The sequence below is a fragment of the Schistocerca americana genome, chromosome 2, assembly GCF_021461395.2.
Source record: "Schistocerca americana isolate TAMUIC-IGC-003095 chromosome 2, iqSchAmer2.1, whole genome shotgun sequence".
NCBI lineage: Eukaryota > Metazoa > Arthropoda > Insecta > Orthoptera > Acrididae > Schistocerca > Schistocerca americana.
In genome coordinates, this window is record NC_060120.1 from 712,954,797 (window position 1) to 712,972,010 (window position 17,214).

At 38.2% G+C, this 17,214-nt stretch overlaps 1 protein-coding gene across 1 annotated transcript in view; it reads left to right on the forward strand.

Annotated features, from left to right (window-relative positions):
• LOC124594370 (trichohyalin) overlaps window positions 1–17,214 on the forward strand; it is a 157,076-nt gene that overhangs the window by 33,416 nt on the left and 106,446 nt on the right. The window contains exon 4 of the mRNA XM_047132738.1: window positions 11,374–11,544. Coding sequence (XP_046988694.1) covers window positions 11,374–11,544 — 171 coding nt within the window. The remainder of the gene's footprint in view (window positions 1–11,373; window positions 11,545–17,214) is intronic.

Here is a 17,214-nt window from a genome sequence, read left to right on the forward strand (position 1 = left end):
TCCCACCCACTTGAGCAATATTCTAGAACCACTTGTACGAGTAATTTGTAAGCAATCTCCTTTGTAGACTGATTGCACTTCTCCAGTATTCTACCAATAAACTGAAGTCTACCAACTGCTTACCCATGTCTCCATTTCATATCACTACAAAGTGTTACACCTAGGTACTTGCATGAGTTGACTGATTCCCGCAGTGACTCACTGATGTCATAATCATAGGAAACTATGTTTTTTCATTTTGTGAAGGGCACAGTTTTATATTTTTGAACATTTAAAGCAAGTTGTCAATCTTTATACCAGTCTGAAATCTTATCAAGATCTGACTGCATATTTATGCAGCTTCTTTATGGATAACTGCATCATCTAAAAAAAGTCTGAGGTTACTAGTAATATTGTCTGCAAGGTCATTAATGTATAACATGAACAGCAAGGGTCCCAATACACTTCCCTGTAGCACACCTGAAATTACTTCTACATCTGATAATGACTCTCCATCCAACAGATGGAGAGTCATTATCAGATGTAGAAGTAATTTCCAACAGATGGAGAGTCATTATCAGATGTAGAAGTAATTTCAGGTGTGCTACAGGGAAGTGTATTGGGACCCTTGCTGTTCATGTTATACATTAATGACCTTGCAGGCAATATTACTAGTAACCTCAGACACATACTGTGTCCTACCTACCAAAAATTCCTCAATCCAGTCACAAATTTCACTTTTTTCAATAAGCATAAGTGTGGCACTGAGCCAAATGCTTTTTGGAAATCAAGAACTGCTGCATCCATCTGCTTGCCTTGACTGAAAGCTTTCAGTATGTCATGTGAGAAAAGTGCAAGCCGGGTTTCATATGATTGATGTTTTCGGAATCCATGCTGGCTGACAAGGAGGAGGCCATTCTGTTCAAAATACCTCATTATGTCTGAACTCAGAATGTGTTATAAGATTTAACAGCCAATCAGTGTCAAGGATATTGGATGGTAATTTTGTGGATCACTTCTACTACCCTTCTTGTAGATGGGCATGACCTGTGCTTTTTCCTGAGAACTGGGCATGGGTTTTTCTTTGAAAGGGCTAACTCAGCCACAAATTCAGTATAGAAGAGGGGCAACTCAGCTACAAATTCAGCATAGAATCTGGTAGGGTTTCCATTGGGCCCTAGAGCTTTGTTTAACATTAACATTTCTAGCTGGTTCTCAAAGCCACTGATCGTAATACTTATGTCACTCATCTTTTCATTGGTGCTAGGATTAAATTGGGATGATACTCCTGGGTTTTCCTTTATAAAGGAACATTTGAAAATGGAGTTGAGCATTTCAGCTTTTTTCCACAAATAAGCAATGCCCACTGAGTTTCAGCGATAGTGGATTTCAATTTTCTAACCTACCTGCATTATTATGGGGGAGATGGAATTTGCCAGTACAGCTTAGATTCTTGAGAGGTGTTAATCCTGTCAGCATCTGTGGAGTTAGATAACATAAACATGCCTCCTGGGCCATGTCAAATGCTGAGAACCTCAGGAAATTCTTCTAGTTAATGATTGGGTATGTGTTTGGGGAATACTGATTTTCTCTTCTGGGGCACGATGAGTGTCACCAGTTCCTCTGTAGCAGTCTGTTCTGTGCATGCTTCAGCAGCCACCATGCACTCGTAAAAATGCAACAGGATGGTGCAAAGTTAACAAACTGGACTCTTGTTTGGGAGGATTGCTATTTATATGCCATCAGAACATTCCAATTTACAATTTCAGTGGTTCCTCTGACTTACTTAAGGCAAATGGTGTGATGGCTCATTTGAAAAGGACATGCCCAAATTCTGTCCCCATCCATTCCTTTTACAAATCTATGCTCTATGTGTAATTACCTCATCATCAAACTTAATTGTACTTTCTTCAATTGTATAAGGATTGCTTAGTTTTGCAAGGCTGTGCATGAGTTGACCTATATTTCCCTCTCTGCACAAGGGAACTCAGGGGTTCTTATCTCACAAACTAACAACCCCCCTATGGGATGGATGTACTGTGTGGTAGCGATAACCCCCAACTGGGAACTCAGGGGTTCTTATCTCACAAACTAACAACCCTCCTATGGGATGGATGTACTGTGTGGTAGCAATAACCCCCAACCAACTGAAAGAGAGTAACCCTCCTGGAACAACAACACTGGAGAACAAAATGAACTGCAACAGAATGTGTGCTGACTCTATCATACAGTGTTCTCATTATACTGAAATAAGATTAAGGAACCTTTGGAAATGTCTCACCTTTTTATATTCAAATGCTTTGTAGTGTTTAGCAGAAACCTATAAATCAAATAAAGTGGTTTGGAAATGGGACACCTGTTCTAGAAATGTCTGTATTTCTGTAAGACACCCAGTTACAAAAAATGAAATTGCTTGATGTATACCAAAGAGTTTCACATTGAACTGGACTTCAGCAAGTGTAGTGTTGTCCAAATCCCTAATGGAGATGTATATGTAATAGTTAAAAGATGAATTGAAAGAGGGGGTGTTATCGAGATAGGAAAAGGAAACCTGTATTCAACCTAATTTTAACATCACAGTGCTTTTCTAAGCAAGGGCCCTTTCCTTTTTCAGCTTTTGAACTGACATACTCAGCTGATTATAGTGAGATGTGAAGTTTATTGTGGGGTTCAAACCATGGTGCTGCTTGGATTTTTCACTTGTAAAAACCATTTACAGAGCTAAAACATAATAGATGACTGAAAAATTCTAGAATTGGCCAGTTACTAAACAATGGACCCTAGGGTTGATAGCCTGGCACTTACCCACTGAGCTACCAAGTCATGCTGTTATTGATATAAGGAATACTTGTGCAGATACTGCATGCACCGCCAGCAAACATTACTTTTAAAAACGGAGCCCAGAAGGAGATTACAAAATCCATCAGGTCACTAAAAAGTAGCAATTCTAATGGCGTTGATGATGTTTCTAGCAGAATATTAAAATCTTGTGCTGACTTGATAGGATTACCCATAAGCTCTCTCTGTAATCAATTAGTGACTTGGAGGATATTTCCTGACAGACTTAAATTTGCTGTTGTAACACCCACCTACAAAACTGTAGATTAGCAAACCATCTGTAATTACAGACCTATATATTTCCTTTCAACCTTTTCAAAACTATTTGAGAAAGTGGGCTATGATAGGATACCGACTCATTTAACTGATCAGAACTTATCAATCACCTCTCAGTTTGGCATTTGCAAAGGCTTCTTTGCACAAAAAGCAGTCCAAAATGTATATAAGAAGTGCTAGCAGAGACAAACAAGAAAAATTATTCTGTTATATTCTGTGACCTTGCCAAAAGCTTCCATTGTATGAAACAAAAATATTTACTTACTAACTAGAGTGTTATAGCATTAAAGGCATCTCTCTTGCAAGGATGGAATCTTACCACCATAATAGAAAGCAGAGGGTATCATTAACAGGCAGTATCTTACAATCAGGCATGAAAATAACCTTAGAATTGGGGAACATAATGTGTAGAGTGTTACAGGGATTGCTACTAGGCCCAGTGTAATGTTTCTGACAATGTAAACATACTAATCAAGGGTTCAAACTCAACCCAAGCAGACATACTTCAGATGATAACTGAACTGGCTTACAAGTTGTTCACAGCAAACAGTTTAAGTCTTAACCTCACAAAGATCCAAGTTAGCAGTTTCAAACAAGTAATAATGACTTCTTACCACCAGGAGTAGACATGAATTGTCATGCACTGAATGAAGCATCGTTCATAAAGAAAATTAAAAACATATCTCATTAGCCACTGTTTCTACAAATTATCGGAATATTTTAGAGGTAATGAGTGGTTGGCTTCAACTGTGGATGGTGGAGGTAGGTTGTCAGAAGTCGGGAAGCCTGTAGTTCACCACATTGGGTGGGGTAATGGTGGAGGGTGAGTGGATGCCTGGTGTTCGTCCAACATATTGTCACAAAAACATCATTTTTCAGACATCCATTTCTTGCTCAATGAGCTGCAACAGTCTTGACAGTGCCCAGAGAGCCTGAAGCCCCCAGGACATAGGCTGTATATGGCCAGTGAAGAGGTGTGGCCATCAGCAGGCAGCCTGACAGCTTGGAGGATCACATACCCAGTGAAACAACATCTCGGCAAGAACACTGAGCCTGAAGTCGTTGGCAGCTCACAAAGCAGGCTAGAGGCAGCCTGGCTGTGCAGGATGGGGCATGTCAAGGTGTGCAGAATCGTGCCTTGGGCCTAGCATGGATGGGATGGCACACACCAGCAGTATCTGCCCACATGAGTAGAAGCAAGCAGCAAAGAGTCTGCTGGCACAGGCAGTAGCAGCTGAGCCTCTGTACAGGCTCAAACTGTAGGCCTCCACGGTAGGAATCCAGCAACACCTGAAGCCCACAGGTGGCTGGAGGGTACTAAATTGACAACCTTAGACTCAGCACGAAAAGCAGGGTTGCAGCTAGCAGCAGTGGAGTCTGGAAGTGGTGACTTGTTGATCCGTCTAGACTCATTGACTATCATAGAACCCCTGTCAGAGCTGGTGGCTGGTAGATTACAAAGACTTTCTCTAGAAATGAGTTCTTATCATGTAGGCCACAACACAGCCACAGGTCAGGTGTAAAGAAATCAGGTCACCCACAGTACAGCTGTCTGTCTTCCTGCTGCACCTATTTTATTCTGCCTCTGATCCCTCTGCTTGGTCATAGTATGTGGTAACTGCCTCGATGGTGTGATGAAAGTACTTGTTCTATTAGTGGATAGTCCCTTACATAACGCCGACTGGCCAGCCCGAAGTGATCTGCTTCCATTGTCTCTTACATTAGCCATGGGTGGTGTCTCAGTTGTACTTACAAGGGAACCTCCCCATCGCACCCCCCTCAGATTTAGTTATAAGTTGGTACAGTGGATAGGCCTTGAGAAACTGAACACAGATCAATCGAAGAAACAGGAAGAAGTTGTGTGGAACAATGAAAAAAAAAGCAAAATATACAAACTGAGTAGTCCATGCGCAAGATAGGCAACATTAAGGACAGTGTCAGCACAGTAATGCTGTGGTCCTGTGGTTAACGTGAGCAGCTTTGGAACGAGAGGTCCTTGGTTCAAGTCTTCCCTCGAGTGAAAATTTTAATTTTTTATTTTCAGGCAATTATCAAAGTTCAGGCACACACACACAATCAACTTCGCTCTCCACAGTTCCAGGACATGTTCAGATTTGCTTGGACATATGCAGGATTTGACGGTGTACACATGGAAAAATTTGAAAACGTTAAAAACATATGTTTTGACAGAGCACAGGGAAAACTGTGCGAGTGTGAAACTGTTGCATTCATTTGTTGCAGTTTACGAGACAAACTCTTGTGATTTCATCACTTTTTTGGGAGTGATTATCACATCCACAAGAAAACCTAAATTGGGCAAGGTAGAAGAATCTTTTTACCCATTCGCCAAGTTTACAAGTTAGGTGGGTCGACAACATATTCCTGTCATGTGTCGTATAGAATATATCAGACGTGTTTTCCTGTGGAGGAATCGATTGACCTATGACCTTGCGATCAAATGTTTTCGGTTCCCATTAGAGAGGCACGTCCTTTCGTCTACTAATCGCACGGTTTTGCGGTGCGGTCGCAAAACATAGACACTAAACTTATTACAGTGAACAGAGACGTCAATGAACGAATGGACAGATCATAACTTTGCGAAAATAAAAAATTAAAATTTTCACTCGAGGGAAGACTTGAACCAAGTACCTCTCGTTCCACAGCTGCTCACGCTAACCACCAGCCACGGCGCTACTGAGCTACTGTCTCCTTGATGTTGTATATCTCTGGCATGGACTACTCAGTTTGCATATTTCACTTATTTTTTTCATAGTTCCACGCAACTTCTTCGTGTTTTCTCGATCGATCTGTGTTCAGTTTTTCAAGGCCTATCCACTGTGCCAACTTATAACTAAATGTGAGGGGGGTTCGATGGGGAGGTTCCCTTGTTAGCTGCGCCATGTGTGTTAACTACAGCACAACAATATTTATATTCAAGCACTGAAAGGTCTCAGTAACTGCATGGCACGTAACAATATGTGTTATAAAGTTATATGATAAGTAATAATTTGGTGTAAATAGTATTTATGGAGAAAATATTTTATTTCAAAAATAGCATTATAAACAAGTAAATATCTATATTACTAAATGCCTAACCCAATTCATGGCTCATGGTTCGTTTTGCAGAGTCCCAGTTGCTCGTTGCCTTTGTAACAGTTTCCAGGGACGACAAAATTTGATATTCAATATTTCATATGATTATTGACCATATTTAAAATGCTGTCATAATATACTAATTAATAGATGTCATTTTATGTTAAGGATTTTACACAGTAAGGAAAGTTACAGTTAGAAATTGTGCATATTTTTTGATGCAGCGTAACTGACCATGCACAAATACCCTTTCTATGTTCATCAAGTATTTGAGGATGAGAGCACTTAGGAACTTGCAAGAAACTTTACACATAATGTCCAATCTTTTCAAAACTTTTCTTATTGATTCCCCCACAAAATTATTAAAAGAAAAAGTTTATTGCTTGCTATATGTTCACTGTTCATGCAGGAAAATTATCACATAGTCATGACATTTTAATTCATTCCTCCTGCATTACTAACTCTATTCACAGCACTTTTGAAGACCTTAGCCATTTATACTATTGAATGTATTTGTCAAATTACTTCATTTTATGATACATAGTTCAGGAGGTATGATGTCATGAACGCTGTGATTTGTGAAAAATTAGCTTCTGCTTAAAACGGAGTACCAATTACATGGCCTACACTCATCCAGTGTTGATAATGAGGCCACATGGCAACTTCCAACAAACTTTAAACATAATTGCAAACCTTTTTTAAACTTCCTATCACTTAAATGTTTAATGTCAGATATTTAACAAATTAGTTAATTTGTAAATTAATCACAAGTCTGAAGCTTTTTTATCCATGGGAGTTCAATTCCCTAAAATATCTGAGGTTTATTGGTTAAACTAATAATAGCAAATAAACAACAGCTCTAAAGTACAGCTTAGGGGGCAACGGCTTTTTTCAGAATGGCACATTTTTTACTGATTTACTTGATTAAATCTAGTTAGCATAATTGTGAATAGCATTGGGCACTGTAAGATAGTATACAAATTAAGTTTCTATGATGATGTCTTTGTTTCGTGTTAATGTATACTTTGACTCAATCCACATTCCTGGATGTTCTCCTTCTTTATGGGATATATGGGACATGACAACTGAATGAGAACTTGCCACATTACAGTATGTTGTAAAATGTAATTCTGTTAAAAAAAAATCGTTTGTGGTGAACTGACAAATTCAGATAAATGATTTTTGCATCATGTGATATTGAATAAAGTTATTATTACTATTATTATTATTATTGTGAACATAATGGAAAATTAGGTGAAAGATTTTATAGGACAATTACTGTTTCTCAAAATTAGCATGTGATGGTTAACTTTAACCAGTTGAGGCACTTTAGTCTTTTCTGTGTTCCACTTTTGTCGTTTCTCAACATTCTGACTGCCTCCACATGGCTTCAGCAGCTCACTGATGACATGAAAACACACATGCATTCAAATCCAAAACTTCGCATTGTCAGTACTACAATGCCCAATGAATGAGTGTCTGCCGAAGAAACTAGTTCCTTCCAACATGACGAATTATGCTTTAGAAATTGAAGTACCTAAGAGGTAACAAAAGCTTCTCATTAAAAACCCAACCAACATAGGCTCACCAACTTGAAAGAAGCTAAAAAGCAAAGAACAACATCATTGTGAAAATGGGTCTGTTACTGCAGTGGAACATTTAATTAATAATTTTTGGACTCATGGAGGAAATAATACTCTTATCTGAGTTAAGACCCCTTACCTTTGGGTACAAACAACTGATTTTAAATAGGCTGATGCTCTGATAGTAAGGGGCTATAGCTGTCACAGAAAAGAGAGCCTCAGAAGTGAGAGAGCCACTTTTATAAATGACACATACCAGTACACATCTCTCCCTCAGCACCAACATACAAGCTGCTCTAGTGCAGATGATGAACAAGGTAATAATATGTATCACATACCGCTCTCCAATAACGCTTGAGACCACTAGACTCTCCTAAACCTTACCGTACAGATCTCCCTGCCCATTTTCCCTATGTCAGAATTTAATGTATGCGACATGCAATGAAACTCTACAGTAACATGACACTGGGATCAAGCTACCAAGAGCATCATGCTATTAGGAGATCTGTGCCTTCTGAACACAGAACTGAGCATGTACTTCAGTACACATACAGGTTCACTTCTGCCCCCCCCCCCTCCCTTGCTCCCCTCTCCCCCCATGCCTCTTCTCTCCTTTGATCCCTCTCTACAAAGTTGGTACACATGTATTCGTGGAACCACTTCTCAATCTGAATTAATCTATTTAACAAAGTTGTTCTAAAAAGAAAATAAAAGAAGGCAGTAATGTGTGTGCTCAGCTAGGCAATCTGAACGCTACACGGCCAGCTGGTTGTATTTGACATTGGAGATTGCTCTCAAGAATGATGCAACCATGACGTAATCACCAGCACTGTGCAAAGGCTACCATTTTTGACTGAGTTCTGTAGAAGCAGTAGCCATTCAGTTATATAGTTTAAAGAAGAAAATAATTGGTGCGGCAATTTACAGATCACCATCTGGAGATGCTGAAGTCTTTCTTAAGAATTTGGAAGAAATGCTCAACATTTTCTCAAATGAGAACTCTACCATAATTCTTTGTGGTGACTTTAATATTAATCTATTGGTCCAGAGTTTAGTAAAAAACAAATTTTTAGTCATACTAAAAAGCTTCAACATGTTCCCCCACATGTTTCCCCATAGAGAAAGATGCCATGGCAAACTATGTAAACAATTATTTTGTAAATATTCCCCTTACTTTAAGTAATAAATGTAAGCAACAACCAACAGTGATGACTCCAATGGTAAATACCAGCATGATGGCAATCCCAGCAGATGAGCATGAAGTTTTAAAAGGCATTAAATGCTTGAAATCCAAAATGTCCTCTGGGTTGGATGATGTACGTGTATCAATAATTAAGAAAATTGCTCCATGTGTTGTAAAACCTATAGTGCACATAGCAAACTTGTCCCTTAGTGAAGGGATATTTCTGGATAAACTTAAAATCTCTAAAGTGATACCTCTATACAAAAGTGGTGACAGACATAAAATAGAAAAATTATTGACCTATATCTCTCCTCCCAGCCTTCTCCAAAATACTTGAGGAATTAATGAAAATCAGGGCTACAAAATATCTAGAAAAACATAAACTAATAAATAACAGTCAACATGGTTTTTGAGCAGGGCACAGTACAGAAACAGCCATATTGGACTACGCAACAGAAATAGTAAGAATTTTGGAGTCAAATAAACAGGTTGTTGGAATTAATCTGGATTTATCCAAAGCCTTCGATACTGTGAACCATGTAATATTACTAGGGAAACTTGAAGCAATAGGCATCAGGGGTACTGTTAAAAAATGGTTTGAATCTTGACATCTTGGATATTCGGGAATCCAGCCGGATGTTCGCGTTGTTCTCGCACGATATTTCAACAGCGTTCCTCGCTGTCTTCTTCAGGTGCTACCTGAGTCTCAGGTAGAGAACGACGCGAACATCCGGCTGGATTCCCGAATATCCAATATGTCAACAGATCGCCGGGAAAGCATGAAGGTTTGAATCTTATCTGCAAAACAGGTCACAAGTTGTTGAGCTGAGGTCATCCAACAATCTTCACAATTTTAAGCTCATATCTGAACCAAAACAAATTGAAATAGGTGTTCCACAGGGCAGCATTCTGGACCCATCGTTATTTCTAATTTATATCAATGATATACAGGCTCCGGACAGCTCAGCCAAAATTCTACTATTTGCAGATGACACGAGTATCATAATTAGTGATATAAAAGAATCATTGTATACTGCAGCAGAGAAAATGCTCTCATACATACAGTCATGGCTTTATTCAAATAAGCTGACATCAAATACAAGGAAAACAAATTTTATACTGTATGGAAGCAAGTGTCAAGGGGAAAATGTGTGCCTTATGCTGGATAGCAAACAAATAGAAAAAGTGTGCACCACAAAGTTTATGGGAATGCGAATTGACCAAGATTTAAACTGGAATGAACACAGTGTATATCTTACTCAGAAACTTAGCTCAGCATGTTTTGCCTTAAGAATAATATCCAAGGTATGTAGCAAAGAATGTATTAGAGTGGTGTACTTTAGTTTTTTTCCAATCAGTTGCAAGCTATGGCATAAGTTTTTGGGGAAAAACCAGGTCAAGACTAAATGACATTTTTATTATGCAAAAAAGAGCTATTCATATCATGATACACAGCCCACCACAAACTCACTGCAGACCCTTATTCAGACAACTAAAGATACTGGCAATACCATCGATATATATTTTTAAATGCCTGGAAATGATCAGTAAAAATAACTGCGATCTTCAAACCAACTCAAGCTACCATGATCACAATGCAAGGCATTGTAAAGACTTCCACATTCCCTATGTAGCAAAAACTAGAAGTCAGAAACATGTTAGCCACTTAGGAATAAAGCTTTTAAATGCACTTCCATCTCAAATTAAAGAATTGAAAGGCAAAAATAATTTCAAGTGGGAAGTAAAAAAATACTTGATGGAAAAATGCTACTACAGTGTAAATGAATACCTGTCTCAGACTGTGGATTGAACCCTGTACTTATTTTTTAAAAATTCAAACTAATTTAATTATGTTTTCAACTTCATAATTATGGTACTTATGAAAAATCTGTTAAATATCCGTAATACATTTTGTGTATAAGGCGTAGTTCATGATCTATAAGTGATTATCATGAGCACGTACTTTTGTTTTTGTGTAATAAGTTCTTGTACACTACTTATGTACTATGTGTATGTAATTTGTTTTTTGTTTGTATATGTTTGTCCATTTATTATGTGTATGTGTGTTGTTATGTGTTACATGTAATCAAATGACAAATCCTGTATCACATGTGTGATCTATTGGATACTAAATAAATAAATAGATCCCATCAAGAAACAACAAAATTCATTGTGGTGTAATAGTACTGGCTCTTATGCAAGACAGTTAATACCAGGTACTTCAAGATTTGCTTTTTATATATTTAAATTGTTTACATAGACAGTTCAAGTGATGTCATGCACATTTGAGCACATGCAATTGTAATTTCTTGCATATTAAACTTTTCACATGTGTATACTGACACTAGATGTTCGTACATTTCCCATTTGCTATAAATGATATGTAATATTGACAGACTGATAAAAGTGAACTTGTTACAGGTTCTCAAGAGGAAGAATGACACTAGAAAGTTTTATAAAGATGCTTTAGAACAAGATAGGCAAGTGAAAGAGAAACTGCGAAAAGATGAAGAGGATGAAGAAAGGCTAATGGAAATATGTGCAGCTGTAAGGCAAAAGATGGCAAGACTGGGAAGAGACAGTATAAAAGCGGTTAAGTATTTTTATCTGTGGTATAGTACCAGTTGACGACAGAAAAACATGAAGTTTAGTGTTGCATATAGTGTGCACTTTATCCTCCTTGGTAAATAGGAAGCCTCTCTCTCACTCCCCTCCCCCTCCCTCCCTCTCTCTCCTCTCTGTCTCTCTCTCTCTCTCTCTCTCTCTCTCTCTCACACACACACACACACACACACACACACACACACACACACACACATACACACACACAGTGTGGTACAATGATCAGCTACTTATGTATGTGGCTGTTGTGTACTGCTTAACAGTTCATCTACAGGGTGTTACAAAAAGGTCCGGTCAAACTTTCAGGAAACATTCCTCACACACAAAGAAAGAATATGTTATGTGGACATGTGCCCGGAAACGCTTACTTTCCATGTTAGAGCTCATTTTATTACTTCTCTTCAAATCACATTAATCATGGAATGGAAACACACAGCAACAGAACGTGCCAGCGTGAATTCAAACACTTTGTTACAGGAAATGTTCAAAATGTCCTCCGTTAGCGAAGATACATGCATCCACCCTCCGTCGCATGGAATCCCTGATGCAGCCCTGGAGAATGGCGTATTGTATCACAGCCGTCCACAATACGAGCACGAAGAGTCCCTACATTTGGTACCAGAGGTGCGTAGACTAGAGCTTTCAAATGCAACCATAAATGAAAGTCAAGAGGGTTGAGGTCAGGAGAGCGTGGAGGCCATGGAACTGGCCCGCCTCTACCAATCCATCGGTCACTGAATCTGTTGTTGAGAAGCGTACGAACACTTCGACTGAAATGTGCAGGAGCTCCATCGTGCATGAACCACATGTTGTGTCGTACTTGTAAAGGCACATGTTCTAGCAGCACAGGTAGAGTATCCCATATGAAATCATGATAACGTGCTCCATTGAGCGTAGGTGGACGAAACTAAAATGAGCTCTAACATGGAAATTAAGCGTTTCCGGACACATGTCCACATAACATATTTTCTTTATTTGTGTGTGAGGAATGTTTCCTGAAAGTTTGGCCGTACCTTTTTGTAACACCCTGTATATTAGATGATTAAACATTTTCTTTATTCATTGTCTCCATACCACCCAGAGCTCAGGATTTTCTATAGTCATATTAATTGACCATTAGACACTGATATAATAGATTTACTACTACTACTACTACTACTACTACTTCAGCAACTTAAGTATGAGAGGTATACATGTTCAAATGATGCAGTGGTTGTGTCATTTTCATCATTATCAAGTGGGAATCCCAATATTTCATGACCATTGGTACTTTGGTGATATATTTTTATCTTCCTGATATTAACATCTTAAGATTTATAAAGGCATATCTTTTCTTGACTCTTCTTTGTATATTTTTGCTGTCCTGTTTTGTCTTCATTTCTTAAAAAGGTTTGATATATTGTTATTTTATTAGACGTCCAATATTCTTATCTATTTATGCCATCCTTTTCTATTACTTAATAATACTACAATATATTCTTTTTGTCAGTCAGTTTTCACACATTAATATTCACAGTATGTTATTTGAGTACCAGCAAGAGAAAAAACTTTTCAGAATTTGAGTAAATCAAAGAATATATATTGACAAAATCTGTAGCAGAACATTTTTTATGCTACATTAATTATTGTTATTCATGCTACTCTGGTTGTAGAATTTTAAGAATTTTTGGCATCATGCTGTAACTTCAGTGACTGCAATTCATACAAAATTTACAATTTATTTTCATTCTGGCTATAACAGTAACTCTCCTCTCTGGGAGCTCCTAGGAGGAATTAATGCTTGATATTATCCCTAGTTGCTTAAGAATGCTAGAGAGAAAGACATTTACAAGAAACAACAAGATGTTGCGTGTGAATGTGACTGTTCTCCTCGACAGTGCATGTTCACTCAGTGTGTAACGCTGTAACAACAGAAGTCTTGTTATCCCACATTTGGACCTCTCTCAGAGCTCCTAAGAGGAATTAAATATGAGACATGCAAAATAGTACGCTCAGAACTCTTCAGTGACTATGATATTAAAGAAATCTATATTACATACAAGGTGAAGCAAAATTTATGTGCTCAGGTACCACATTGTGGTTTCTTGCAAATTAAAAATGCCTGTGCCAAAATTTTGTGCATGTTTTGGGTAGAGAATGGATATCAAAGAAAGGCAATTTGGAAATACTGAAACAGTCACTTGCCATACATGTGATTACAGTTAATGCTATGCCATACATGTGATTACAGTTAATGCTATGAATAGAGTTTTGTGTTAGAATACTCAATTTTGAGAGTTTGACTTGGGTCTAGTTGTAAATTTTTTTATTGCCTTATGTTAGACTGTGTGATATGGTATCTGGCTTCTTACTCATTATACAGCAATTACAACAGATCTTATACAAACACATGTGATTATTTAATGTTGTTGTTGTTGTGGCCTTCAGTCCTGAGACTAGTTTGATGCAGTTCTCCATGCTACTCTATCCTGTGCAAGCTACTTCATCTCCTAGTGCTTACTGCAACCTACATCCTTCTGAATCTACTTAGTGTATTCATCTCTTGGCCTCCCCCTACGATTTTTACCCTCTACGCTGCCCTCCAATGCTGAATTGGTGATCCCTTGATGCCTCAGAACATGTCCTACCAACCGGTCCCTTCTTCTTGTCAAGTTGTGCCACAAACTCCTTTTCTCCCCAATTCTATTCAATACCTCCTCATTAGTTATGTGATCTACCCATCTAATCTTCAGCATTCTTCTGTAGCACCACATTTCGAAAGCTTCTATTCTCTTCTTGTCCAAACTATTTATCATCCATGTTTCACTTCCATACATGGCTACACTACATACAAATACTTTCAGAAATGACTTCCTGACACTTAAATCTATACTCAATGTTAACAAATTTCTCTTCTTCAGAAATGCTTTCCTTGCCATTGCCGGTCTACATTTTATATCCTCTCTACTTCAACCATTATCAGTTATTTTGCTCCACAAATAGCAAAACTCCTTTACTACTTTAAGTGTCTCATTTCCTAATCTAATTCCCTCAGCATCACCCGACTTAATTCGACTACATTCCATTATCCTCGTTTTGCTTTTGTTGGTGTTCATTTTATATCCTCCTTTCAAGACACTGTCCATTCCGTTCAACTGCTCTTCCAAGTCCTTTTCTGTATCTGACAATTACAATGTCATCGGCAAACCTCAAAGTATTTATTTCTTCTCCATGGATTTTAATTCCTACTCTGAATTTTTCTTTTGTTTCCTTTACTGCTTGCTCAATATACAGGTTGAATAACATCAGGGAGAAGCTACAACCCTGTCTCACTCCCTTCCCAACCACTGCTTCCCTTTCATGCCCCTCGACACTTATAACTGCCATCTGGTTTCTTTACAAATTGTAAATAGCCTTTTGCTCCCTGTATTTTACCCCTGCCACCTTTAGAATTTGAAAGAGAGTATTCCAGTCAACACTGTCAAATGCTTTCTCTAAGTCTACATATACTAGAAATGTAGGTTTACCTTTCCTTAATCTATTTTCTAAAGTAAGTTGTAGGGTCAGTATTGCCTCACGTGTTCCAACATTGCTGCGGAATCCAAACTGATCTTCCCTGAGGTCGACTTCTACCAGTTTTTCCATTCATCTGTAAGGATATGTGTTAGTATTTTGCAGCTGTGACTTATTAAACTGATAGTTCAGTAATTTTCACATCAGTCAACACCTGCTTTCTTTGTAATTGGATATTATATTCTTCTTGAAGTCTGAGGGGATTTCGCCTGTCTCATACATCTTGCTCACCAGATGGTAGAGTTTTGTCAGGACTGGCTCTCCCAAGGCCGTCAGTAGTTCCAATGGAATGTTGTCTACTCCCGGACCCTTGTTTCGACTCAGGTCTTTCATGCTCTGTCAAACTCTTCACGCAGTGTCGTATCTCCCATTTCATCTTCATCTACATCCTCTTCCATTTCCATATTGTTGTCCTCAAGTACATCCCTCTTGTATAGACCCTCTATATAATCCTTCCACCTTTCTGCTTTCCCTTCTTTGCTTAGAACTGGGTTTCCATCTCAGCTCTTGATATTCATACAAGTGGCTCTCTTTTCTCCAAAGGTCTCTTTAATTTTCCTGTAGGCAGTATCTATGTTGCCCCAAGTGAGATAAGCCTCTACATCCTTACATTTGTCCTCTAACCATCCCTCCTTAACCATTTTGCACTTCCTGTTGATCTCATTTTTGAGACGTTTGCATTCCTTTTTGCCTGCTTCATTTACTGCGTTTTTATATTTTCTCCTTTCATCAATTAAATTCAATATTTCTTCTGTTACCCAAGGTTTTCTACTAGCCCTCGTCTTTTTACCTACTTGATCCTCTGCTGCCTTCACTACTTCACCCCTCAGAGCTACCCATTCTTCTTCTACTGTATGTCTTTCCCCCATTCCTGTCAATTGTTCCCTTATGCTCTCCCTGAAACTTTGTACAACCTCTGGTTTAGTCAGTTTATCCAGGTCCCATCTCCTTAAATTCCCACCTTTTTGCAGTTTCTTCAGTTTTAATCTACAGTTCATAACCAATAGATTGTGGTCAGAGTCCACATCTGCCCCTGGAAATGTCTTACAATTTAAAACCTGGTTCCTAAATCTCTCTCTTACCATTGCATAATCTATCTGATATCTTCTAGTATCTCCAGGATTCTTCCATGTATACAACCTTATTTTATGATTCTTGAACCAAGTGTTAGCTATGATTAAGTTATGCTCTGTGCAAAATTCTACCAGATGGCTTCCTCCTTCATTTCTTACCCCCAATCCATATTCACCTACTATGTTTCCTTCTCTCCCTTATCCTACTCCAGAATTGCAGTCACCCATGACTATTAATTTTTCGTCTCTCTTCACTAGTTGAATAATTTCTTTTATCTCATCATACATTTCATCAATTTCTTCATCATCTGCAGAGTTAGTTGGCATATAAACTTGTACTACTGTAGTAGGCATGGGCTTCGTGTCTATTTTGGCCACAATAATGCGTTCACTATGCTGTTTGTAGTAACTTACCTGCACTCCTATTTTTTTTATTCATTACTAAACCTACTCCTGCATTACCCCTATTTGATTTTGTATTTATAACCCTGTATTCACCTGACCAAAAGTCTTGTTCCTCCTGCCACCGAACTTCACTAATTATTTAATACTAACACAGAAATGAAGGTACAACTGGTTTATCAGTCCACTTTTAAAATATGCATTTTGCCACACATTTGCTCTTCTGCCAAGCATTGCACCCCTTGATGTTACAAGTGCTGTTGTTACTGAATGTAGCATGTATCTTTGACATCACCATATTCCTAAGTTTCTAGTTATTTCTGTCCTGTGATAGGTTATTTATTTTTAACTTATTATTACTCTTCATGAATATGTCTAACATGTCTGACCAATAGCAGCATAGCTGCACAGTATTGAATGCAAATACTTGTTGTGTATGTTATTACAGTGTTATAAATTCCCTTCTTTTGGCATCCATTTTCTACTGAAAATATACATGGGTCAAAATTTTATTACCGACATTTTTGTACTGCTAGTATGCAATGAACTGTACTGTGGCATCAGAGTGCATGAATTTGGTTCACCCTGTATATATAAAGTCAATGTAGTTTCA